This window comes from Zingiber officinale, chromosome 4B, assembly GCF_018446385.1.
Source record: "Zingiber officinale cultivar Zhangliang chromosome 4B, Zo_v1.1, whole genome shotgun sequence".
In the NCBI taxonomy this organism is placed as follows: Eukaryota; Viridiplantae; Streptophyta; class Magnoliopsida; order Zingiberales; family Zingiberaceae; genus Zingiber; species Zingiber officinale.
Window position 1 is genome coordinate 138,644,678 of NC_055993.1, and position 27,124 is coordinate 138,671,801.

General features: G+C 36.8%; 3 protein-coding genes across 3 annotated transcripts; 1 reads left to right on the forward strand and 2 right to left on the reverse strand.

Moving 5' to 3' along the window:
* Positions 1–5,225: 5,225 nt before the first annotated feature.
* Positions 5,226–8,869, forward strand: LOC121977058 (low affinity sulfate transporter 3-like). The gene is made up of 13 exons (XM_042529562.1): positions 5,226–5,592; positions 5,691–6,024; positions 6,124–6,172; positions 6,265–6,472; positions 6,557–6,731; positions 6,815–6,880; positions 6,956–7,186; positions 7,290–7,416; positions 7,490–7,776; positions 7,856–8,049; positions 8,124–8,209; positions 8,296–8,372; positions 8,477–8,869. The coding sequence occupies exons 2-13, from the start codon at positions 5,749–5,751 to the stop codon at positions 8,630–8,632; spliced, it is 1,932 nt and encodes a 643-aa protein (XP_042385496.1). The 5' UTR covers positions 5,226–5,592; positions 5,691–5,748; the 3' UTR covers positions 8,633–8,869.
* LOC121977059 lies at positions 8,834–18,401 on the reverse strand. The gene is made up of 4 exons (XM_042529563.1): positions 17,830–18,401; positions 10,661–10,717; positions 9,485–9,912; positions 8,834–9,287 (listed from the first exon to the last, which is right to left on the reverse strand). Exons 1-4 carry the CDS (start codon positions 18,364–18,366, stop codon positions 9,251–9,253), a joined length of 1,059 nt encoding a protein of 352 aa, XP_042385497.1. The 5' UTR covers positions 18,367–18,401; the 3' UTR covers positions 8,834–9,250.
* Positions 18,402–20,954: 2,553 nt separating this feature from the next.
* Positions 20,955–22,798, reverse strand: LOC121978032 (probable serine/threonine-protein kinase PBL3). Its single transcript, XM_042530426.1, has 5 exons — positions 22,631–22,798; positions 22,117–22,460; positions 21,915–22,050; positions 21,722–21,852; positions 20,955–21,634 (listed from the first exon to the last, which is right to left on the reverse strand). Exons 1-5 carry the CDS (start codon positions 22,683–22,685, stop codon positions 21,182–21,184), a joined length of 1,119 nt encoding a protein of 372 aa, XP_042386360.1. The 5' UTR covers positions 22,686–22,798; the 3' UTR covers positions 20,955–21,181.
* Between the last annotated feature and the right edge of the window lie 4,326 nt (positions 22,799–27,124).

The following is a 27,124-nucleotide window of genomic DNA, read 5'->3' on the forward strand; positions in this document are numbered from 1 at the left end:
ATGGTAGATTCTGGATGTCAACGTCCAATTGCACCATCTGAAGAACAAGTGAAAGTGTGGATGTTGATAGGAAATGACTGAATAATACTTACACCAAGTATGTTGGAATGCTTGTGATTGTTCTCATTTCGTGATAAGTTGTGCAGATGATAGTATATTTTGTTCTAGTTACATTCTTCATTCCTAATCTGATACCTATTATCATAATGCCTTGGTTTAACACATTATTTGTATTTTTGATGTGTTTTTTTCCTAGAAAAAACTTAGATTTCAATCCCACATTCATCATGCAATGAAACAGGTCGAAGCCTCCTTGAGTTTGTTGGTTTTGGGTATATGTTTAGACTGCCAAATACTAGTATCATACTGTACAGACTGGTGAGGCTTAAATTTTTTTATAGAAATTTCAGATAAGTTTCTTGATAAAGACTATTGCTGCGTACAAACTTTTAGAATTTTTGGATAAGTTTATGGATACATACTATTGCTGCATAAAATGTTAACATGATTTTTAGTAGAACAAAAAATAGCTATAGAAGTCCACAAGCACTTACATTTGGGTGAATTCAGGTTTAAAATTAAAGCTAAGACAGTTTGACAACAACTTCCTAAGGTCCTTACGAACTTAGCTAGTTGACACCCTCAAAATATTAACATGATTATCTGCAATTCATAGTATTGATGAATGTGTTGTAGTCTTTGTATTCAACATGAAAAACATCTTATAAGTATTCTAAATGTATCTATGCAGGATGATTTTGGCTAAAAAAATTGATAAATGAATTTGCCCGCATAGGTAGCTATGGAAAGGTGGTATTTATCTTACTTGATTTTAGAATTTAGTTTATACTGAAATAATCTGTAATGAAGTTTTTTTGAACTTGAGATGATTTGCCTGACTTTAAATATGACACAGATTTTGTATGAGAATCCTATTGATGGCAAACAATATGCATTTAAGGTATGATTCTTGTTTAGCCCTCAGCTCTTCCTGTTGCTTTGTTAAGGAAATATTCATGCTGTCGCTGATAAGTCTACTCTTTGTTGAAGGTTATAGTAAAGTCATTTTTCTAAGAGATTTCTTGCATAATAGGTGGTTTCCTACATTGTTCTATATATAATTTCTTGATACTCCCTTCACTATATGCTACTCTGAGTTATAGTTATAGTTATTGCTTCATAGGTTATTATATTACATTCTGGGTTTTCACATACCTTGTTACTTCTTTATCAAATTAAGATTAACCACATGACTTGCACAAAAGCACTTGTCCCCTTTTCATAATTTTTCAACATAGCCAACAGTTGTTTGAGACAGTTAATAAGTGTTCTCATGTAGGAAAATCTTTCCAGTGCAGGTATTTTACAAGTCTCGTCTGTCTAGGTTGCAAGTTACATCCACTGAAACAGTTAGCAGAGGTAGGTCTGCTCTTCATCATAGTCGGGCCTTGACGCTAAATGAATTTTTTTTACATAGGAGTATATTGTTAATTTTTCATTTTTGACTCATTTTGCTGTTAGGGATTGTTCTTTTTCTTTAGATGAAAATTCTGTGAACTTACAGTTCTTGGCAATAAGCATCGGTTCCATAGATTATGTATCCTATATTGATTGAACTTACAGTTATGCATAGGGAGGCAGTTTTTTTGTTTGTTCTAGTCATGCATCTGCTCAGATTTTCTATGGCAATGGTCATTATTATGCCAAGTTATTCTCCTTATAGGAGTTATATATATATCTGTGTTTGTGTATGTATATTTCAAAAAAAAAAAACTTCATGGTTTTGGTTCATTTGTTATTTTAGTTTGATGTTTTGACCTCACTTGACTAGGCTAAGGCATTGCCAATTTTTCCTTAGTTTTGTTCAATCGACTATCTTGTTCACTATTTGTCTTCGGAAAATCATCATCCAAGACCAAGAACAACTAACAAACTAAATTATAGGTTCCTGGCTAAGAAGTTTGGAACTATGAGCGAGCAGGCAGTTGTATGCTTTCTGAACTTCATCCTTTTTTGTATTTTATTAGTTTAGCTTGAAATAATCACTCTATGTAGCAGAAGAATATTCTTTCTAATTATTATTCTTTTTTTTCTATATGATTGAGCATTATAGCGAAGTGGAATATTATTAAGTTCTCAATTGTTTGGTAGGTGCTAATAATGAAGACAATAGAGCATCCAAATATAATCAATCTCATTGAGGTGATTGATGACCCTGATTCAGCTAATTTATACTTAGGTAACATCGGACGTTCTGTCAATCCTTTCTTTGCCTGTGCTATTTATAATCATGATTGTCATTATGTAAGATGCTCTTCCAATTGCAGTATTAGAATATGTCGAAGGTCAGCAAGTCTCTGCTTCTTCTTGTACATTCAGAGGAATAGGAGAAGTTACCACCAGGTATTACTTGAGAGACATAGTTTCTGGGCTAATGTATCTTCATGAACATTTATTTTCCTTTCTTTTTCATTTTTTTACAAGAGATCTCCCCAGAAGAAGAAAGCTATTAAGTTTTTGTGAGCCTTAATTATTATTCAAGTTTAATCATTTCAAGTTTTTCTATTTGTTTTTAGGATATTGTTCAGGGAGATATAAAGCCTGATAATCTGTTGGTAAGCTTATTCAAGTAAATTAAGCCAAGATGATACTTCAGCAAATTTCGGAATGCCTTGCGTCAAGCTGTGCGCGTCGAAAAATATCAATCCAGTCCAAGTACTTCCATCGAGCTCATTAAAATATCATCACTGCTAGTAGAGGCGGAACCCTTAGTATTATGAGATTTCATCAATGAAGATAAAGAATACTATTTCTTGTTCTATATAATAATCGTCCTTCTATATTTGAATTTCTGAATCTGTCACTGATTGCTAGTGACTGTTTGTTAATTGTCATGATCTGCTGTGTGAGTGTATCATCTAGGTTTAGAATTTGGGTTGATGCAGTGGTTTTCATTGTGGAGATCTTGTGTCTATGTAATATCATCCAAAAGATCAGATTGTGCGGTGCTAAGTCTGACTTAGAAATCGGGTCAGACTTAGCAGGTCAGGTTGAGCACAACTCACATTTAGGTAGAATTGGACCGAGTATGACATGAATCCGAGTTGGACACAACCCAAGTTTGGACAGCGGGCGGCGCTAGATAGAGGACAGTATGGATCTGGACTGGGCATGACACGTATGCTAGCACATGTGTGCCTAGCTACATACGCTTAGAAATGCTTGAAATAATTAAAATATACTTGATTTTTTTTTAAAAAAAAAGAGGCAAGTCTAGTGTATTCAAATTATGTTTAAAATTAAAAAATTGACCTAAAAAATTATATTTTGCAGTCGGGTACAACATCACAGGCTATATGTGACAGTTTGTTTCGACACAACTTGTGATGAATCATATCGTGCTCAACTTAACAAAAATAAAATTAGCTGATAAAGCCCGTGTTGTGTTAGGTTCAGGCCTATTGATAATGCATCATCTTCAAGATTTGATTTAGATATTAATCTCTATATTAATAATCTTTATAATTTATCAACTCAAAGAAAATAAGTATATTTCGACAATTATTTAAGAATAGTATTTTTAAAATATGTTTTTATATCATTTCAAATTAAAATTACATAATTTTCTCATATTAAAGTTAAATTTTAAATTCAAGAATGCTTATGGTAAAATTGTATATAAATTAATTTGAAGAATCAAATTAGGTATTACATTAATATATTTTTTAATAATTTTGTTACCTAATCTTCTTTGTATATCCAAATATTATTTAATAACCAAATCATAAAATAACCATAGTAATTTTGTTGCATACTTATAATTTTATCATCTCAAACTGAAATAACCATATTATATAATTATTTAATAATAATAATAAATTTTAAAATAAATCAAATAATTAATTTAAAAACTCTGAATATGATTTATTATACTAACTTAGAAAATTTTCACAATAGTAGTTGTTAAAAACATCTTGAATGAGCCTGAAGCCTCCCATGTCTCTCATCAGCTGTACCCCACCACTTCACTTGATTGCTTTTATGTTCAAAAAAAAAAAATGATTCAGGTCCTGCAAAAAAAGGTCAAACAGATACGACAATGGACAAGTTGAGATTCAAAGTCAACAGGATCTTGCTCAAGATCTAGCTGGTCCAAATTCCACTATCACTGTGAATGATTCTGAACATGCTCATATAGCCAAGAAATTAAAGATGAGAAAACTAGCACTCTATCTCATATGACAAAACAATTAGCACATCCAAATATATTAGTGAAATAATTTTACACAAAGTTTAAAACAGAAAAGAAAATTTATACAGTCAACTGATCATAATGGTGTTCAGAGTTAAATCTGAAAACTTTCCATGGATGTTGGACAATGATGTAATGAAATGAATGAAATATGATAAGGTGCAAGCTAGAAAAGTAGGAAACTTTTTTAATCCTTTCGTTTTTCTGAGCTTGCTCCTATTGGTGTAGAACCCTTCTTTTGGTCAATGAGATAAGAAGGCTTAGTGGCCTCAATCATTAGCGTGCAATATGGCAAGTAATTGTTAGCATGTCAAGTTCTAGGTTATGTTCAGTTTCTACGAATGAGTTGGGAAACTTTGCTCCACTGTAAGTTGTTTCAGGTTGAAATTGAAAAGGGTATTTCATCGTTTGATCGGACCGATCAAAGAGATCTAGAATTCTAGTTTGTTCTTGGTTGAATTGATGCCAAAGTAATCATTTTGGAATTGAATCAGATGAAGCAGTGAGAGGACATGGATGAGTCAATTAGCATTTGCTCTGAGCAACTTTTTGAACATATGGTGGAACAATAATGAGAAATGGGATGCCTTTTAGACCTGAAAAGAAATGTTTTGAAGAACTGAGTTTTCATGACGGTCTGATTGATTCCTTTCAAAATTTTTGTAGATAGATCTTGCTAGGGTCAAGATCTAATCACAAATAAGTTGAAGATTCTAAGATACAACTAAAACAAGGCATTTACAGAGATTTGTATAATCTTAGAATCTTCACTATGTCACCACTAACATTGATATCCAGAAAGCTAAAAGTACAATCTAAATCTATATATGTTTGCAAAAAGGTTTCGTTTCTAGCCACTTAATAAATTCTTGGTGGTCCATGTCTTTTCTGAAAAAAATGATTCCATCTTAAAGCTCAGGTCATTGGATGAGACATGATATGCTGGCTTGTACTCTACACCACACTTCTTATTTGGGGACCTTTGGCAATGAAATGGTCTATTCACCATAAGAATCTCAAAAATGCTACCCTGATTATGAAACTACATATTTGTAATATTACAACTGTTTTCCTTAACACTTTTCTCAAAAAGTATAGTTTTATAGTTAGCACAGCATGTAACCATAACTGAAAAATTCATCGACAAACTTATAGATAGTATGGATTTGTACCTTTGTTTCCTCTTTCTTTCACAATTGTTGCATATTTTTCGGTGTTGTCAATCCCCAAATGTTTGATCCTCTCCATATGAGAGAAGCCCAACTAATTCAAGTCAATTTGCTACCAGATGAGAGTCCAACCTCATTAATGTCCAATCCAACTCATCATTCTTCAAACATGTTTGCACACCTCTGATCTTCGTGCTTTCTTTCCCATCTCTTTCAGCATTTTTCAACTTTTCTTGCCTGCAGTTTAAAAAGGGTCCATGCATTTCCAGGAATCCTGATCCAAAATCAACTTATTTTGAAAAGAGAAAGCAGTAAGAGTTCTCCCGAATGCTTCAAGAAACCATGAGTTCTCGCAGAGAATCTGAGACGCTAATGCTAATGTTGAATGTTTCAGAGCCACCTTCTCTGTGGCATGAACTCTCAGGGTCAATCAGAAGCTCAATTTTACCCACAAGAAACAGACCTTCTTCACTGACCCAATGGATTGTATCAGTGATCTATGGCCTCTTCCCCATACTTCATTGGGCAAGGAATTATAATCTCAAGTCTTTTAAGAGTGATCTTATTGCCGGATTGACTCTTGCAAGCCTCGGTATCCCACAGGTGATTGCTTGCATGATGTATCTTAATGTGCTGTATAGGTTTTTTTTTCCTACTAGCTCAATTGCTACAATTCCCTTGAGGCCATTTGATCTTTCGCAGAGCATTGGGTATGCTAATTTAGCTAAACTTGATCCTCAATATGGCCTTTGTAAGTTGCCTTTCCTTTCTCAAATCAAGTGTTGTTAAGAGTCATAATTTTTTTTTCCAAATGAGTTAATGAAGATTCATTCACTGTGATAGATACAAGTTTCGTGCCACCTTTGATATATGCCGTAATGGGTTCTTCACGAGATATAGCAATTGGTCCAGTTGCTGTAGTTTCGCTTCTTCTATCCTCAATGACTCAGAAAATAGTGGATCCTTTGGCTGATCCAACTACTTACAGGAATCTGGTGCTCACATCAACCTTCTTTGCTGGAATTTTCCAAGTTTCATTTGGATTCTTTCGGTCTGTACTTCTTTCATTCTCCTAATATTCATTACTTGGAACATTTATGTCTCTGTCTCATCCAATGTATGCAATGCTGTCTAGATTGGGCTTCATAGTGGACTTCCTTTCACATGCCACAATTGTGGGGTTCATGGGAGGAGCAGCAATTGTAATAGGCCTTCAACAACTAAAAGGACTTCTTGGGATCAGTCACTTCACTAACAATACTGATATTGTTTCAGTAATCAGGGCTGTTTGGGTTGCACTTCACCACAATGTAAGTAATTGAAACTCAGAGATCCTCACTACACTTGTATTGTTTCTTGCAGTTGACCCAAAGTTATTCTTTCTCAACAACAGTGGCACCCTGATAATTTTCTCATAGGATGCTCATTCCTCATATTCATCCTTTTTGTGAGATTCATTGTAAGTATCTCAAAATTTTATTTTGCACTCACTTCTTTAATATTTGCAAGCTAAATATCAAAGTTCCAACATTAGGGTATGAGGAAAAGAAAACTCTTCTGGTTGGCTGCCACCACTCCTTTGCTTTCAGTCATTCTGTCAACACTACTAGTGTACTTGACAAGAGCAGATAAGCATGGTGTCAAAATTATTCAGCAAGTAAAAGAAGGCTTGAATCCTAGTTCTGTCAAACAAATTCAACTAACCGGGTCACATGTTGGCGAATCAGCAAAGATTGGTCTCATTTGTGCAATCATAGCTCTTACTGTATGCCTTCATGAACTTGATCAATCCATGATATCCGCATTCTTTTTTTTTTTTCTTTTTTCCAAATGAAAGCACAAATAACTAGTTTGCGACACATCCTCAGGAGGCTATTGCTGTTGGCAGATCATTTGCTGCAGTTAAAGGCTATCAACTTGATGGTAACAAGGAAATGGTGGCAATGGGCTTCATGAACATTGCTGGATCTTTGTCTTCTTGTTATGTTGCAACAGGTAAATATTACTGCTAAAAGAGTTTGTATCAGTAATGATCAGAAAACTACAGAAAGAATACCATCATTTGCAGGATCGTTCTCTCGGACTGCAGTAAATGTGAGTGCAGGCTGTGTTACAGCAGTATCAAATATCATAATGGCTATAACTGTACTTATATCCTTGGAAGTGCTAATGAAGCTCTTGTACTACACACCTATTGCAATATTGGCATCGATAATCCTTTCAGCGCTACCTGGTCTCATCAACTTCAAAGAGGCTTACATAATATGGAAAGTCGATAAGATGGATTTCCTGGCTTGCTTTGGAGCATTTGCTGGTGTCCTATTTGGATCAGTGGAAATTGGTCTCTTGACTGCAGTAAGTAGCTTAATTTTCAGTCAATTTTCTTGAGACGAGAAGTGGCTTTTTCTGAGATCTTTGATGGTGGCAATCATAGGTGATCATCTCCTTTGCAAGGATAATCATAAGAGCACTAAGGCCAAACATTGAAATGCTGGGAAGAATTGAAGGGACCAACATATATTGCAATATGAAGCAGTATCCCTTTGCCATTACAACACCAAACTTGCTAATAATTCGCATTGATTCACCTTTCCTTTGCTTCATCAATGCCAATTTCATAAGAGAAAGGTAAAATTCTCCTAGCTACAAAAAATACTCTCTAGAATATCTATCAGCACTCAATTTTCACATTGTTGCTCCAGAATCATCGCATGGGTAACTGAAGGACAGGATGCCATAAAGGAGAAAACAGGAATTGAAGTTACTTCGGTGATCATTGACATGTCCAGTTATTAGTCCATCAACTCAAAACCATAACATCAGTTCTTCATTCTTCTTCATGTCATCATTTGAAACTCCCTCATTGATTTGCAGATGTTCTAAACATCGACACATCAGGCATCTCAGCTATTGAAGAACTCCACAAAAAGCTGGTCTCTGCTTGTGTACAGGTAAGCCAAACAATTCTAGAAGTAAAAGTGAATGCAATTTGATTTATTTTTAACCTGGTCTCTATATGGTTTCATTGACAAATGCATTTGGGTTTGGTATGCAGGTAGCTGTAGTAAACCCTGGTTGGCAAGTGATTCACAAGATGAAGTTGTCAAGGCTTGTCGACAAGATAGGAGCACGAATATTCCTCACTGTAAGTGAGGCTGTGGAAGCACTTGCTAGTAGTGCCATGAAACAAGAGAACTCTGATATTGTTTGATAAATACCAATTTTGTAGCTGTGGTTGTGGTTTTGTTACTTGGATATCATGGTGTAACTGGAGGGTTGAGGTTTTCATGTTTAGCAACAGCAGAAAAGCCTTTTGCATCTCTAAAATAAGAATACCTACAGTTAAAATGTATGAGTTGAGGATATGAGAATGTTAGTCTGTCATATACTATGGTAACTCTTAGATTTCAGGGATAATATAACAATGACAATGCTTCGATTTGTTTCATGTTTTGATTTACAAGACAAAAGAAAATTAGCTCTAGACACAACTCAATCAATCAGTATACTGAACCAACTAAGTATCAACCTTGCAAATTCTCATTCTGCATGAGCAAATATATGTATATAAACAGATTTACTAGCAAGATACTCACAGAATTTAGACTTGATCAAATACCACTATTCACAAGAAATCCAAGGAAAACATGAACAAATCAGCATTCAACAATATACTTTTGGTTCTAGTATTTATGCGATCCATACTACTACTACTACTACTACTACTACTACTACTACCTATGTACCATAAGATAATGACTTTCAAACGTTTAAACTTCACTTGGTTTCATTAAATTATGAAGCCTTCATTAATGCTTCCCAATTACTTTTAGGTGTTGTTTTCACTCCCTTCTTCCTCCACATGCCTGCACAGAATACACACAATTGTAATGAGAAGCAAAGATAATTAGAATTAGAAATGTGCAGATGGCCTCTGGTTGCCTAGGACCGTGAGCCAACTTTCAATAACTAATGCAATAAATTATATGAGGAAAAAAAAGATGACTTATGGAAGACTTCAGACGCATATACAAGAGTACGGAGATGAAATAGAGGAACTCACGCTATGCAGAATTGAGTGAAGACCGGGAGTCTTGGCCTCTGGTTAAGGCCATACAGAATATGAGTTATCTGAGCATCATCGATTTCTGTCAGGAGCAATTGAAATGATGACTTTAGTGACATTGGTGAAGCAAGAGGTGCCACCAGCTTCGTGTCATACGCTTCAGTTAGATCCGTGATCAGATGAGGAAGGTCACTAATAGTCCCCCCTTCAGTTAATAATGCTGGTTTGCTCAGGTTCGAATGAGGATCAACTGATCCTTGTGGAGCAAGGCAACAAATTCTCAGTTTGCTACAATTTGTCTCTGCGTTCAAGAGAGTAGTAGGAGAAGCTGAAGCAACATTTTTGGTAAACTCTCCTGCAGCAAAAATATCTGTGGCTGATGGAAGAGAGTGATTACTTCGCCAGCCAAATCGCCTAGCCGATAACTGAAACATGAGACAGTTTTACCTCTGATGGCATACTAGATTCCAAATAAGACAATGATGACAGGAAGCCCCAAAAAATGTACTGTTTGGTTTAGCTTTACCTAGAATGTGGTTTTTGGTTTTGACTTGCATGGATGAACTTAATTCACTCGTCATTATGTTCTATGGTTATGTAAACATCAAGGTTTTTCTTAATCTTTGAATTTTTAATTGATAAGAACATTAAACTGTAATTATGGTAAATCAATGAACACAACATATACTGGAGCATGACTAATTGTAAATTTTAGAGAAACAAGTGTATATGTCCCCGAGGCTCCTACTTTGCTGGTAGATAAACATGTACTTCTTAGACTCTCCCTACTTAATACTAGTTGCACCATGATAGGTTTCATGTCACACAAAAGCATGGCATACAAATCAAACTTTTGATAAGACTGTCTACACTTCTGCAGGGGTGAAACTATAAGTTATTAAAACTTTCTTTTGTTTGCAATATATTTAAAATGTCATTGGTGGACCAGAAATTAGAACCCCATTTTCCTTTTAAAAACATTATACATATAGTACAATAAAGAATTTGAATTATTGATTAATGTGAATCTCATGGAAGGATCAACATCAAATGATTCAGTTTCTTTCACACAGTAATAACTGTGAATGAGCAAGGGGAAGAAGAACATGATTTATGAAAAGTGCAAAACGGTAACATTATCTTGCAGAATCATCTACTAATGTCCATGCCTACCTCAGAGTTTTGCTTCGCATCAGGGGCATTATGCAGCTTCTTTTTCCAATGAGCAAACTGCAGAATTGGAAATCATTAGAACAGAATATGGGTACTATACAAACTTAAAGATGAAAATCTATGTACTTATACAATATCAAAAAATTATACATACTTATAGTATGTTTGGTTAATAAAAGAAGCTATTCAATTCCCAATGAATTTTGGTAGAATAGGTTTCCCTGAATTTGGTTGCAGAGCCAAGAATACTCTCTGACATAATTAGTATTCTCTAAATCCCTCTTGGTTATTCCTTGTATGGAACACACAAATTCTTGTTCTAATATGTTTGGCTTGTTGTTCCATTAACTGTACTAATGAATATATATATTCCTATTCCATTCACTTGATTTCATATTTTCATTCTTACTTTATTCCTTGTCAATTGCATTCCGTGAACCAAACTTAGTGCTGGACTCTCCCTCAAACTGAAGATGTTAGTGGCAGAAATCATGGAACTTGAATTAGATGAAGGAAGCAGAGAAGTTCAAGTGGTATAGTGTTGATATGCAACGGGAAATCTTCTTGTGCCAAAATGGATGTTGGATTATGTTCTTTACCTATGTCAAAAAAATTTAGGCTTAGAAGATAGAATCCTTAATTCCCTTCCTCTATACAGATCTATCTGAGGGCTTGGAATATGGGTTTGTGCACATTGAACCAAACTTAATGCTAGACTCTCTCTCAAACTGAAGATGTTAGAGGCAGAAATCATGGAACTTGAATTAGATGAAGGGAACAGAGGAGTTCAAGTGGCATAATGTTGATATGCAATTGCAAATCTTCTTATGCTACAAATAGATGTTGGATCTATGTTCTTCTTCATCTATGTCAAAAGTGTTGAGTTTTATGTATTTAATTCAAACTATTTTTCATGTTTTGGTAATGCATATGCGTATGCATTTACTCCCACATTGCTAAGCCAAGAAGGTTGAAAGAGCTTATATATGGAGTCCTTCCATCCTTGCTTAGCAATGTTAAGGGGGCCTACACGCATGCGCGGGCCGAGCTCAAATCAAGTGGTTTCGAGGGGTTCGAGCCGGAAATCCATAAACCGGGCGCGATCATCGCGCGCAGGGGGGGGGGGGGGGGGCAAATCCCCAACTCGTGGGCCTCGCGCTTGCAGACGGCTTGGTTCTTGGTTCTGTCCCGAGCATGAGGAAGCACACTTGGGTTTGGTCCGCGCGTGAGGAAGCGGCGCACCTGTCCCCGCGTCAGACGCACGCTTTGCTTCGTGTACTGCTTCAGAGTGTATAAATACACTGCCTCTGTTCCTGGTTCAAAACACATCGAAGCAGTCTGCTTTCTCTCCTTCCCTCTCTCTGTCTTCTTTCTTACCGAGAGTTTGTCCTGAGGCTTGGTTTTTAGCGATCTGAGGTTGAGTCCGAGTGCGCCGTTCGTCTTGGAGTGCACCTACGGACGACGCGAGCGGTTGTCGGATCTTGGGAGGATTTTGCCGGAGAGCCTTGCACCGTGGGCGGCAATAAATTCTCTAAAGACAGTCGGCACGCTGACGTTTCAACCGGAGATACATTTTCTCGACCTCTCTTTTGTTTACCTGTTTACTGTATGCTTGCTGTTTTGGTGCAATTTATTACTGTGTTAGTGCTCTCTTTCTACAACAATTTTAGAGAATTTATTGTAAGCATCAGTAGACATGATAAATGATAGGGTACCGGGGTCTGATGAGGCTAGTGCCAGACCCGAAAGATTTTTCGGGCAAAACTTCAGACGTTGGCAACAACGGATGAAATTTTGGCTTACTACACTAGGGCTATTCTCCGTTATAGAAACAGATCCTCCTTCACCTGATGAAAAGGAACCTGCCTGTAGTGCTGCCTTACAGAGGTTTAAGCAAAGGGATTACCTCTGCCATGCGAGGATCCTGTCTGCCCTCTCAGACGCACTGTTTGATGTATACTGCTCAACATCTTCGGCTAAAGAGTTGTGGAAATCTTTGGATAAAAAATACAACTCCGAAGATTCTGGTTTAGAAAAGTATACTGTGGTAAAATTCCTAAACTTCAAAATGGTAGAAGGCAAATCTGTAGTTGAGCAGACACATGAATTCCAAGTTCAAATTCATGGTCTTGCTGAAGAAGATATGCCATTACCTGAAAAATTCCAGGTCTTATCTATCATCGAAAAATTGCCTTCGAGTTGGAAAGATTTTGGCATGACTCTTAAACATAGGAGAGGTAAAATCTCTCTAGAAGATTTGATGATTGCCTTAAATATCGAAGAAGAACATCGGAAACAACATAAAGATGATGATAAAAGAATGCCTATGGATTTTATTCTAAAGGCAAACGCAGTAGTCTCATCTGACAAGAAAAAATTCAAAAATCAGAAAATGAAGAACAAGATGAAACCCAAACCAAAGATTCAAAAGAAAAATGGAACCAAGCCGTGCTGGGCATGTGGACAAGTTGGACATTATGCCAAATTCTGCCCTAAGAAGAAAAACCAGAGCAATATGTCCAACACCAAGGCACAAGCAAATGTCGTGACTGCTAGTGACGACACCAACAATAGGTTTGTTACCTTCAAACCCGAACTAAATTTGATCTATCAACCCAATGAATGGTTAGTTGATACAGGTGCTAATGTGCACTGTTGTGCTGATCGCTCTGCCTTTCTTACTTATCAGGTAATTAAAGGCACTTCCGTGGCCATGGGGAACCATTCTGCAGCCAGGGTGTTTGGGATAGGACAAGTTGACCTAAGGTTCACCTCTGGAAAAGTCCTGTCACTGCATGAGGTGCATCATGTTCCAGCGGTCCGTCGGAATTTGATTAGTGGGTCAAAGTTAGTCCGCGCTGGTTATGAGTTGAACTTTAAATCTAATAAAGTTGTAATATTACATTTAGGAACCTTTATTGGAAAAGGTTACTTTAATGAAGGTTTATTTAAACTCAATGTAGAAAATGCTACCTTAAATAAATCTACTGATATTGGTTGTTCATATAATATTGAGTCTTATGATATATGACATGACAGATTAGGACATGTCAATTTTAATACCGTAAAAAGAATGATGAATCTAGACATGATTCCTAAGCATGCTATAAATGATAAGAAAAAATGTGAAGTTTGTGTGCAATATAAACAACCCCGTAAACCCTTCAAATCAGTTGATAGAAATTCTGATATTTTAGAATTGATTCATACTGACTGTTGTGAGTTTAACAGTGTAATAACGAGAGACCATAAACGGTATTTCATTACCTTCATTGATGATCACTCTCGTTATTATTATGTTTATTTGCTGAAAACTAAGGATGAAGCTTTAGATAAATTTATGATTTTTAAATCTGAGGCTGAGAATCAAACAAATAATCTATTAAGAGGTTAAGGTCTGATAGGGGTGGAGAGTTTACCTCGAACCTGTTTCAAAATTTTTGTCAAGATGCAGGTATAATTCACGAGGTAACTGCTCCATATAGTCCTCAATCCAACGATATAGCAGAACGAAAAAATCGAACCCTTGAAGATATGATTAATTCCATGTTAGGCAGTTCTGGGTTACCCAACTTCATGTGGGGGGAGGCTCTATACACTGCATGCCATGTGTTAAATAGAGTCCCCATGAGGTCAACGAATAAAAGCCCATATGAGCTTTGGAAAGGCCGGAGGACAAGTTTGAAATACCTTAAAGTGTGGGGGTGCCTTGCAAAAGTACTAGTACCTGAACACAGAAGGAAAAAACTTGGTCCAAAGACCGTTGATGGTATCTTCTTGGGTTATGCTCAAAATAGTATTGCATAGAGGTTTCTAATTATTAAATCAGAAATTTCTGGAATAGATGCAAATACTATTGTAGAACTTCGCGATGCTACATTTTTTGAGGATATATTTCCTATGAAGACGAGAACACCTCAGTCTATATCTAGTATTCCTACTAGAGATAAGCCTGCTTTCGTAGAGGCTCCATTATCCGTAGAAGGTACATCTTCCTCAAGTCACTCTAGACTAGATGAATCTAGTAGCACACAGAACTGAAAAGGAGCAAGAGGCAACGTGTGTCTACGGATTTAGGCCAAGATTTTATCACCTATAATATAGAAGGTGACCCTGTGACATATAGAGATGCTATGGCTTCTCCTGAAGCTAAGCACTGGAAAGAGGCTATTAAAAGTGAAATGGACTCTATTATCTCTAATGCCACTTGGGAGTTGGTAGATTTACCTCCTAGGTGTACCACTATAGGATGTAAATGGGTGTTTAAGAAAAAACTAAAACCTGATGGGTTTAGTAGATAAATTCAAAGCCCGCCTAGTTGCTAAGGGATTCAAACAGAAAGAAGGGATTGACTATTTTGACACTTATTCTCCTATTACCAGAATTACTAAAATCCGAGTGTTAATAGCATTGACATCCATATATCATCTTGAGGTCCATTAAATGGATGTCAAAACGGCATTCCTAAATGGAGATCTTGAAGAAGAGATATATATGGATCAGCCTGAGGGACATGTAGTTTCTGGAAATGAGAATAAAGTTTGTAGGTTAGTCAAATCTCTTTATGGTTTGAAGCAAGCCCCAAAGTAGTGGCACGAAAAATTTGATAGTGCTATGCTATCGTTTGGCTTTGAAATGAATAACTCTGATAAATGTGTGTATGCTAAAATGAAATGTGATAATTGTATTATCTTATGTTTATATGTAGATGATATTCTACTTTTTGGTTCTAACCTTTCTATTATTAATGAGACTAAGGCCCTCTTAAGTGGTAAGTTTGATATAAAGGATATGGGTTGTGCTAACATGATTTTAGGACTGAAGTTGACTCGTTCAACTGATGGAACAGCAATTTCTCAGTCACTCTATGTTGAGAGAGTATTAGAGAAATATGGCTATAGCCAAGTTAAATCTGTCGTCACACCCTATGATCCTTCAAAAACTCTCCACAAGAATAAGAGTGGTGTGGCAGTGTCTCAATTAAGATACTCACAAATAATAGGTAGTCTAATGTATTTAGCAAATTGTTCTAGACCTGATATTTCTTTTGCTATAACGAAATTGAGCAGGTTTACCAGCTGTCCGGACAAAACGCATTGGGATGCATTAGACAAAGTACTCAGATACCTAAAAGGCACTATATCCTTGGGCTTGTGGTATGGGAGATTCCCTGCAATCCTGGAGGGATATAGTGATGCTAGTTGGATAGCTGACACTGCTGAGTGTAAAAGCGTTACTGGTTATGTCTTTACACTTGGAGGCGGTGCAGTTGCTTGGAGGTCTGTTAAACAGACGATTATAACCCGTTCTACATCTGAGGCAGAATTGTGTGCTTTGGATACCACAGTAACTGAAGATGATTGGCTTAAGGGTCTTCTTTCTAAAATTCCCTTGATGATGAAGCCAATACCTTCTATTTCAGTACATTGTGATAATCAAACAACAATAACTCAGATTAGAAGCTCCAAGTATAACCAGAAACAGAAGAGACATGTACGAATAAGATTAAAGTCTATTCGTGAGTTAGTGTCTCTTGGAGTGGTGTCATTGGACTTTGTAAGTTCAAAAGACAATATTGCTGATCCACTCACTAAAGGACTTGATTCTGAAAAAATCAAGAGATCCAGTAAGGGAATGGATTCACCTATAGCGGCAACCCAACCTATCTGATTGGAGATCCCAAGAAATAGGTTCAATGTGGTATAAACAAGTTATAAGGGTGAACCGTAAGCATCAAATTGATTGAGATGTAATCTCATAGTCTCTTCCCTGGATAGATTCTTGACTGCTAGTAAGGATGAGCTTAGGAGCTCTTAATGAGTTCAAGGTCTTAATGACAGGATGCTCGCAGTACATCCTTGGAGAACTCACCTATGTAAGTGTAATTGTGTGACCGCAGTGTGGGGGGTCTAGGCAACTCTCCTTAGCACTTATGAAACAAGATTCGGTGGCATGGCCGTAATGCACCAACCGAGAAGGATTCAACCGTCGCCCGTGATGAGTTGTTACCAATTGATTTTCACATATAAAAGGTTTAAGTTCAAGACTGAGTTCACTTCAAACCTATGTGAATAAGATTGGTGTACTTAGGTAAAAATTCAAACCGGAAGGTATTTTCACTAAAAGCTCATTGCAACCAAGCCTCAAGACAAGTCTTTGTTTTCAACCAAAATAATTTGAATTAGTGGGGGATTGTTGAGTTTTATGCATTTAATTCAAACTATTTTTCATGTTTTGGTAATGCATATGTGTATGCATTTAGTCCCACATTGTTAAGCCAAGAAGGTTGAAAGAGCTTATATATAGAGTCCTTCCATTCTTGCTTAGCAATGTTAAGGGGGCCTACACGCATGCGCGGGCTGAACCCAAATCAAGTGGTTTCGGGGGGTTCCGGCCAGAAACCGGCGGGCGGGGGGGGGGTTGCAAATCCCTAGCTCGTGGGCCTCGCGCTTGCAGGCGCCGCCTGGTTTGTTTTTGTCAGTCTCTGATTTGGTCTGGTTCTTGGTTCTGTCCCGAGCGTGAGGAAGCGCACTTGGGTTTGGTCCGCGCGTGAGGAAGCAGTGCATATTGCCTCTGTTCCTGGTTCAAAACACATCGAAGCAGTCTGCTTTCTCTCCTTCCCTCTATCTGTCTTCTTCCTTACTGAGAGTTTGTCCTGAGGCTTGGTTTTTAGCGATCTGAGGTTGAGTCCGAGTGCGTCGTTCGTCTTGGAGTGCACCTACGGACGACGTGAGTGGTTGTCGGATCTTGGGAGGATTTTGCCGGAGAGCCTTGCACCGTGGGCGACAAAAAATTCTCTAAAGATAGTCGGCACGCCGACGCTTCAACCGGAGATACATTTTCTCGATCTCTCTTTTATTTACTTGTTTACTGTATGCTTGCTGTTTTGTTACAATTTATTACTGTGTTAGTGCTCTCTTTCTACAACAAAAAGTTGTGCAAAGTGGTGTAGATATGCTTGAAGACGGAATGAAACGATATAAGAAAAAACAACATTTTCAATGAGAAGATAACAATGCCAAAGATGCCACGAAAAAGAACAAATAAACTAGAATGGATCTAGTGATATGTGAAATTGTGAAGCTATAGAAATAAAATAAATAATAAGGCGAGTAAGTATGATTAATAAACTAGTAAGAAATCGTCAGAAAATTGAATAATTGATTAACCACGCATTTGGAACCATTGCGGCAGATGCCATTCTCATCCAGGGCGCCGCACACATCTCTTTCAATATCACTCCGTCCGATTCCATGTCCGGCGTCGCTCACAAGCGCCCCGTCCATGAACACCATGTTCTCCCCCACCTCCACCTTCACAGGCGTCACGTACTTCGTGACCCTCCTCGGCGGGAGGTTGTCGATCGGAGACAGAGGCGAGATGAAAGAGCGTCCCCCGACCTCCGACGCAGGTGGAGGGGAATCCAAGGAGGGACAGAGCTTGAGATGGCCGCGAAGGCGCCGCGTGGTGGACGAAGACAGATCGAACGAATCGTAGGGATAAAGGTGCTTCCCCGAGCGAGTGTAGCGGAGGAGGGAGGCATCGATGTCGACGGAGTCGCCGCTGGAGGAAGAGTGAGGGGTGGCGGCGACGCAGGCGTCGAAGGCGGGGGCGAGGAAAGCGCTTGGAGGGGGAGAAGAGAGCCGCCCCCTTCGGATCGAGGAAGGAGAGTCCATCCAGGACTCCGGCGGGCCGCTCCGCTCCATCAGATCGTCGCCGGCGGGCCGAGCTTCTCCGTTAGGTTTTAATGACCTCGTCCACGAAAAAGGAATAAAAAAAAATTAACGGCAAAGGCGACGCGGCGCGCTCTTCGATTTCAAATTTAATTTTAAAAAAATAATAATTGATATAAATGGTAATTTTAAAATTTTATTATATCAACGAGATGCTATTTTTTTATTGATAAATGAATTGAGTAGTAATTTTAAAAATAAAATAGATAAGTTTTTTTTTTCAAAAAAAAAACTAACGGTTATGAAGACCATTTTAAAATTATCCAAATTTAGAACATAAAATGTGTTTTTCAAAATATAGTAAACTTAATGGATTGAAATGACGGTAAATAACTCCATAAACCTTAAATAAGGGAATTTAAGGTTCAAATTTGAATCTTTTATAAAAGAAGTTATATTGTAATTCAAAAAAAAAAAAAAAAAAAAGAGCGCCCATATAAAAAACCCTTTTATGAAAAAAAAAAGAAGTTAACATAACGATTAATATATTTTTCAACTCAAAAATATTATTATTTTAATATTATTATAGCAACTGATTTTATATTAAAACGATAGAGTGGGTTAAAATAAATCAATTTTAATTTGGTAAAGACAAAAAATTTTATATCAATTTTTTTATTAATTTAATTAAAATTATTTTTAAAAGGATCAAAATCACTTTAAAATTATTATAGCACTTTGTAACATCTATTAAATAGTTATTATATATATAAAAGTATAGCATAATTACAATAATTAAAAGTATTTTAGAGTTTTATAATAGTTAAATAGTTTTAATTAAATTCATTGTTTTATGTATATTTTTAATAAATTGAATTAAAAAGTTACTTTAACATAATAATAATAAAAATATTATTATTACTCAGTTATTTTATTAATTAGATTTTGACCTTTGTTTTTTGCACTCCCAATCTAATCTAGTGTATGTTTTTAGGGAGGTTGATAAATAAATATAACATCCCATTTGGTAATACATATCAGATTAATCAAATAAATAAATTTAAATAACTCGTTAATTTAAATAAACTAACTTGAATATATATATATATATATATATATATATATATATATATATATATATATATATATATATATATATATATATATATATATATATATTCAATTTGTTAATGTTGAAACAAATTCCATAAATTATATTCATCAATAAAACTAATAAAATAAAATAAATAAAATAAAAAATAAATTTATATTATTAAGCTTAATAACCAAACCTTTATATTATAAAAGTTCAAATAATAAATAAATTTGAATTGAGAGATTCAAACTTAAGCTAAACCATTAACTCTAGGGGTGCGTTTGGTTTGGGGTTATTCTTGATAACCTTGATTATCCATCCAAGGTTATCAACAAAAATTTTGTTTGGTTTAGGTATTCGATGATTCCCGAGTAATGTTCCATGCCCGACACGTCAGCAAAAGGGTCATGCAGCCCGGAATCGGAAAACCTCATAAAACTAAGGTTTTCCTTGATTCCAGGGTTAACGAATTTTTTTTACCAAAAATATCCTCCGATAAGAAAAAATATGAAAAAAAAAAAGAAAAAATGTAAAAAAAAAATTTAAAAATAAAAGAATGTTTAAAATTTTAAAATTTATTTATTTTTAAATAAATAATTTTAAAAAAATTTACAAATTGAAAAATTTTAAAAAATTTGAATTTTTTTAAAAAAAATTTAAAAATAAAAAATTTTAATTTTTTTTAAAATTTAAAAAATAAAAAATAAAAATTAAAATTAAAAAATGTAAAAAAATAAATATAAATAATATAAAAACATTAAAAAATAAAAAACACATAAAAAAAGTAAAAAAAATATACAGGAAAAAGAAAAGTAAAAAAATAAAAATAAATAAATAATAATAATAATATTATTATTATTATTATTATGTATAGTTGGTTTTGTAACTGAGGGTAATACGGTAAAATATTAAACTAGGGTATTCATTAAAACCTTCATACAAACAAGTTTTTGTTGCATTACCTTCGTTGAACCAAACAACATTTGGTTATATTTTATTTCCCATAACCTTGGTTATGTGATTACCTGGTAATCACATAACCAAAGTTATACATGATAACTTGAACCAAACGCACCCTAGGTGTATTATCAATATCTCTATGTGTGATTCGTTGAATATAAAATTTATACTTCTTTCCTTTACTTCTAGGAAAAAAGTTGAATAAATTGAATGGATATTTAATAGTTATATGAGTGAAACAAAACAACTTAGAAATTTACAGTAAGAAGATAAAATCTCACTTCATATGTACAAGAATAAAATTGAAGTAAACATAAACCGTGTAAAATGGTTATCCCATGATTGAGATTTGTCATCTTGAAGCGGATATAAAAAATTGACTCTATGGAGTTTTCATTAAACAATCCCAAACTCATAAAAAAAAATAAATTAAATTTTAAAAATTATTTCAACGATTTAATTCATTTTAGATTAAACTTACGAATACCACAACTTAGCTCAGTTCTAGCAAACTCTACGAGAACTTTTGTATTTAATTATTTCAATGAAAAGGTACGATCATCCACTCAAAATGGTTGGATGAGGCAAATGTAACCTTAGAAACAGATTCTATACAATCCCCGTTTTAAATGAATCTATCCAAAAGAAGAAGGAAAAAAACAATGTGCACCTATAAGTAAATATTTGCAAACTCAAGCAAACACACATCCAAGATCATGTCAATGTCCATTTGTAGAAATTTGATAGCTATGGTTTCCTAGACCGTGGAGTAGGAACCTAAGACCGCGCGGCTTAACTAGAACTCATCTGCTTTACACCGTCTTGCAGTTTCTCAAGGGAGGCCAAGACCTCAAACATGGCAGGGCGCTTCTTGGCATCCTCTCCGATGCATTGCTGAGCGAGGAGGCTGAGCTCAAGCGCCCCCTTCTTTGGATACTCCCCGTCGAGCTTCGGGTCGGCGATCCGGCGCAGCTTGTGCTTGTTGCCCAATTGAGGCCTCGCCCAGTCCACAAGTTTCTGCTCTGCTCCCACTCTTGCTCTGTCGAAAGCTCGTCGCCCCGTGAGAATCTCCAGGAGCACAACCCCAAAGCTGTACACATCGGCCTTCACCGAAAGCCTGCCTGTGGCGATGTACTCTGGAGCTGCATATCCATAGGTTCCCACTATGCGAGTCGATACGTGAGTGTCGTCGCCGGTCGGTCCGTCTTTAGCCAAGCCGAAGTCGGAAAGTTTGGCGTTGAACTCCTGCAAATGCAATCGATCGAAACAGAGCAAAAACCAGCTGTGAGATTCATAAACCCTCTCTTGCAGGATCGAATGTCTGATACTCACTAAGTCGAGAAGTATGTTCGACGACTTCACATCTCGGTAGATGATCTTGCACTCGTCGTTCAGATACGATAGGCCTCTGGCGGCTTGAACTGCAACTTTGATCCTGGTTTGCCATGACAGAGGTTCAGCTCCTGCAAAGAGAAGAGGAGATTTTAGTGATAGCTGGAGCAGAGATTTGAACTTTGTTGCTCACTTCTGTTGAGGTGGTTGTCCAAGCTTCCTTTCGGCATGTACTCGTAGACCAGGAGCCGGTTGTCGCCCTCCGAGCAGTAGCCGATCAGCTTGACCAGGTTCGGGTGGTGGAGTTGACCCAGACAGTTGACTTCTGTCTGCGAAGAATTGGTAGCTTCCGGTCAACGATGTTCAGAGAGGAGGAAGAACTAAGCAGATCGTACCAGCCATTCATTGTGACCCTGAATTCCATCAGGTTTGAGTTTCTTCACCGCGACCACCATGGACGACGACGGCTCACCGATCCAACCTTTGTACACGTAGCCAAAGCCGCCTTCCCCGATGAGACTGTCGGAGCGAAAGTTTTTGGTGGCGTTTTTTAGATCGTTGAGACTGAAGTCCTTCAAATTGGAGGACAGAATTTCCCCTTCGGGTTCCCGCGTCGGAAGAGCTCCGCCGGCGATGGTTCCGTTGTAGGAAGTCGAGTAAAGATTCGACGAAATCGAATATGTCAGAGTCGAAGGAAGAGAAGAAGGGTCGGTTCTGCTGGTTATGGTTCTCGAAGCATCTGTACATGAGCAAGATTGGATTGTTAGAATCAAGCTGAAAGATGACAACTTTAAGCAGTAAGATCAACGAAAGTAACAGATCAAGAACAGATATTTCATGAACTGCCTGAAAAGGAGTTCAAAGATAAAAACGAAGAACAATGATAAAAGTAGGAGATTGAAGACTCACAAGTAGGATTTTGCGTGGTGTCCGCCCTAGAGAACCAGTTGAAGCAGTTTCCCATGAAATCTGTCGACGAGATAGTGAAGGAGAAGAGATTAGAAATTCATGGGAATGAGTGAGCGAAAAAAAATGGGAGGTTTAGGAGGTGTATATGTTCGACATAAGCGATGTGAATGGAAAGTTAAAAGAAAAAGAATAAATGGAACTTTAGAGTTATCGATGTTGATTGATTTATATTGATTTATATGTATTGAGAATGTAAATAAATATATGGGGAAAGACTTTTTCTCATACATGCTGCAAAAGGTTGGAACCGTCAACCCAGCGGCCCCCTCAACCCGGCCCCACAAGTATGAGAGGGAGTAAATCACGGTGAATACGGGCCCAGCTATGACATGGTGGTCTCAGGTGTTTAGCACGGACAGATATTGATGTTATCGCATTTGCTGCCGCAGACCCTCGACCTCTCGACTCATGCTGCAAGAATTCATGTCATAACCAGTTGATCCCGCCCGTGGGGGCGACTTTTTCTCATACATGAATGCACAGAGGATGTAAATTCAATGCTAATATTGTACTGAATTATGTTGACTTATGTTTGAGCACGACTTGCGCGCGTTAAATATCGGACTGATTAGGGTAAAATTTGCCCAAGTTGATCTGAATTTCTATATAAGGAGGATGTACACAGAAAAGTAGTAGTTTGTTGGTCAGCCTCTCCGCTCGGCTTGTTTGTTAGCCCGACCGGCCTCTTGCCTGGTCGACTCTCTGTCTAGCTGAAAGAAACAGATGAAGGGTCTCTGTCTAGCTGAAAGAAACAGATGAAGGGAAAGGGAAATGCAGGGGAACGAAGGAAGAAGTCCGGCCTCATGATCCGGTTGAAGAATTTTCTCACATCATACAGTCAAACTTGAGCATTAGGGCTGAAGTCAACAACCTAGTTGGAAAATTTGATCAATCACAGCTCTGCTCATGTATGAACTTGCTCAATTAGGGCTGATGCAGCGGTAGGGGTTTTCCCACAGTTCCAAAATATTTATGGTTTGATTCTGGCGTATTGTAAGAAATTTTCTTCAGTGATAAAAAAATTGAGATTCGAAAAATTGAATATCTGAATTATCACTTACTCACCCTGAACGTGCTGTGTGGGAACATCAAAATAAAAGTGTGTATGATCTTTGTAGAACTGCTCTTTCATTAATCATTCCGTGAAGGGTCTGATCAGTGGGGTTCTTAAAGTCTTGATCATTAAAGTCTTGAGGCGGCAGAAACTCAACAAAGCAGTTCCTACACTGGCACGTGCTTGGACTTGGACAACGGACTAAACGTATGAGAATTTAACTCATTTTTTCCATTAAAGTTGGAATTTATTTTTTCATTATTTGGTTTGGTGGACTTATATATTATAACACACAATATTATTGTTAAGAATTAAATCTAATAGAATGATCTGATTGATGTTTTAATCGTGAGCTAAATTAAACGGTATGGATTTTATGTGTGGAGGCATCAGGGGCGGATCTAATGGAGGGGGCAGTATCAGTGGTTGCTCCTCCTTACTGACAGTGGAATCTTTAATATTATGGGGTTCCACCGGTGGAGATAGAGGATATCACCTCTTGTTCCATGTAAAAATCGTCCTTCCATGCTAGAATTCCTGGATTCGCCACTGGGAGACATGTTGCCCAGTAATACTGGCTGAAAATGATTGAGATGGTGTACTGGGTATATAGCTTTGTTGATGATTGGGAGAAGGCTTCGAACTGGAGAGAATGACTTCTTCTTCTCTATACACTAGAGAGAGGGTAAAAGGAGAGTTAGAGCGAGAACTAAGGAGGAGGTCCCTGACATAGACCCTCCAACGCTTAAATCAGTACGGTAGTCAAGCGAAAAGTGGAGAAGAAAATGAACAATAGATGCGTGTGTGTAATGTAAAGTGTGAGGATATTTTTTACATATCTGACTAACAGAGAAAACCTCCTTTTATACCGTCTCTCATCTCCGCATTAATGAGGCAACAGAGAATATTTGATGTCAGAATATGTGATGGAAGATGTACAACTTAAAAGATGTACAGTCATCCTCCGAGAAATCTTCCGTTATTGATATATGAATCACTTTTTATAACTTCTACCATCAATGAGGTAATTGAGAGAACAAACTCTCAGAATGTATAGCTATCATTCGAGAAAGGTTCTATCACACGTATATATTATAGCAACAGAATATTCTTTAATGAGTAGTTATTATTTTCTAACGTATTGTTATGATTTTCTAACAATGTTATCCCATATTGACAGTCTGACTAACCTAATAGTTGACCAACTGTTTGATGGGACACTGATAATAGAAATGGAGAACTAAGTCTGTTAAGTATGACTAGCTCTTAGACCGACTAGGTTTGTACTGAGAATTGTTGGTTGCTACTCGGAAAACCTAGTGGTTCCACTGTACAAAAATTTTGTACAATGGTCTGAACCTTTTCCTAACTACCATGTATTCTTTTAAATTAAATTTTGGATCGCCTGCGGAACTTAACACGTTTGATCCAAAACTTAATCTATTTGTTCTTTTAGGTTTTGACTTGGATCTCCTGCGGAACTTAACACGTTTGATCCAAATCACCTAAGTTATTAATGTTGGATCGAAAAGAATTTAGATATCTCCACAATTGCATGATATTGTCCACTTTGGGCCTAAACCCTCATGGTTTTGCTCTTGGGCTCTACCCAAAAGGCCTCATGCCAATGGAGATATCTTTTTCTCTTATAAACCCATGATCTTTCCCATGTGTTTCCAATATGGGACTATGTTTGCAACCCCAACAATCCCCCCCTCAAACAAAGGACCATAGGCTTCCCACGTCCGATCCTCGACCCACCAGGTCTTCCTGCCCCTCGGTCTACCCGACCTACTAGGACTTCCTGCCCCTCGGTCCACCCGACCTACTAGGACTTCTTGCCTGGTGTCTGGTCCTCTTGATCCGAACATAGGAGCCCCCACTTTCTTTGTTCGAGGTCAATATTGTACCCACATGGCTCAATCAGACCATAGCTCTTGTGCACAGTCGGTGGTTAAACCTTCTGGCAGTCCGGGCTCTGATACCACTTGTTGGATCGAAAAGAACAATCAAATCACAAGGAAAAGAAAAACAAAAAAACACTATATCGAAAACAAATTCGAAACACTAGAATCGTATGCCTCTTATATTTAGTATTATTTCCAAAAATAACTAGTATGATGCGGAAAGAAAAATTACTAGTTATACATTTTAGAAAGACCTCTTGATCTTCTACCGTATTCCTCTTCTAACCTCGGACGTTGTGTGGACAACGATCTTCCAAGATGAGAACCACCTAGGCACCTTCTTCCTTCTTCCTTCAAGTTTCGGCCAAGCACAAGAACTTCCAAAGGATGAAGAATTTTCCACCAACCAAGCTCCAAGGGATGCATGCTTTCTCTCCTTCTTCTCCTTCAACCAAGCTCCAAGGGATGCATGCTTTCTCTCCTTCTTCTCCTTCCTTGATCCGGCCACATCCTCCAAGTTCCAAGAGATGATAGATTTCGGCCACAACAAGAGGAGAGAAGAGAAAGGGAAGGGCCGGCCACCACACCAAGGAAAAGAGGGAGAAAAATAGAATAGAGTCCTTTTATTTGAAACCTCCTCTACCCCCTCTTTTATAATCTTTGGTTTTGGCAAATAAGGAAAATTTAATAAAAACTTCCTTAATTCTTTTGCCATTGAAAAGGAAAATTTATTTAATTAAAACAATTTTCTCTTTTCAAATTACAATGGCCGGCCATAACAAATAATATCTCCAAGCAAATAAAATTTTAAACACCAATTAAAACTTTCTTATTTGCTTCCGGAAATTTATAAAAATTTCTCCAATAATTTTATCATTGGTTTATAAAAAGGAAATTTAATAAATTAAAATCTTTCTTTTAAACATGTGGATAAAAAGAAAGTTATCTCTATAAATTAAAATATCTTTTAATCTACAAATAAGGAAAGATATCAAATCTTTTCTTAATCTTTTGTAGAAACTTATAAAAGAGAATATTTAATTTTAAACTCTCTTTTAAATCATGAACATGGTTAAAAAGGAAAGTTTTCTTAAAATTTAAAATCCTCCTTTAATGAACAAATAAGGAAAGATTTCAAATTTTAAACTTTCTTTTAAACATGTAGATGATTTACAAATAAGGAAAGTTTTTACCAAAAATTAAAACCATCATTTTAAACTACAAATAAGGAAAGAGATTAATCTCTTCTCTTAATCTTTTGTAGAAAGCTATAAAAGGAAATTTTTAATTTTTAAACTCTCTTTTAAAATCTCGATATCCACATAAGAAATAATTTTAATAAAAATCCTTTTTAATATTCTAGTGGCCGGCCACCTAAGCTTGGGATCCAAGCTTTGGCCGGCCACTTACATGGCTCATCCACTTGGTCTTGGCTGGCCCTAGCTTGGGTTCCAAGCTAGCTTGGCCGGCCCC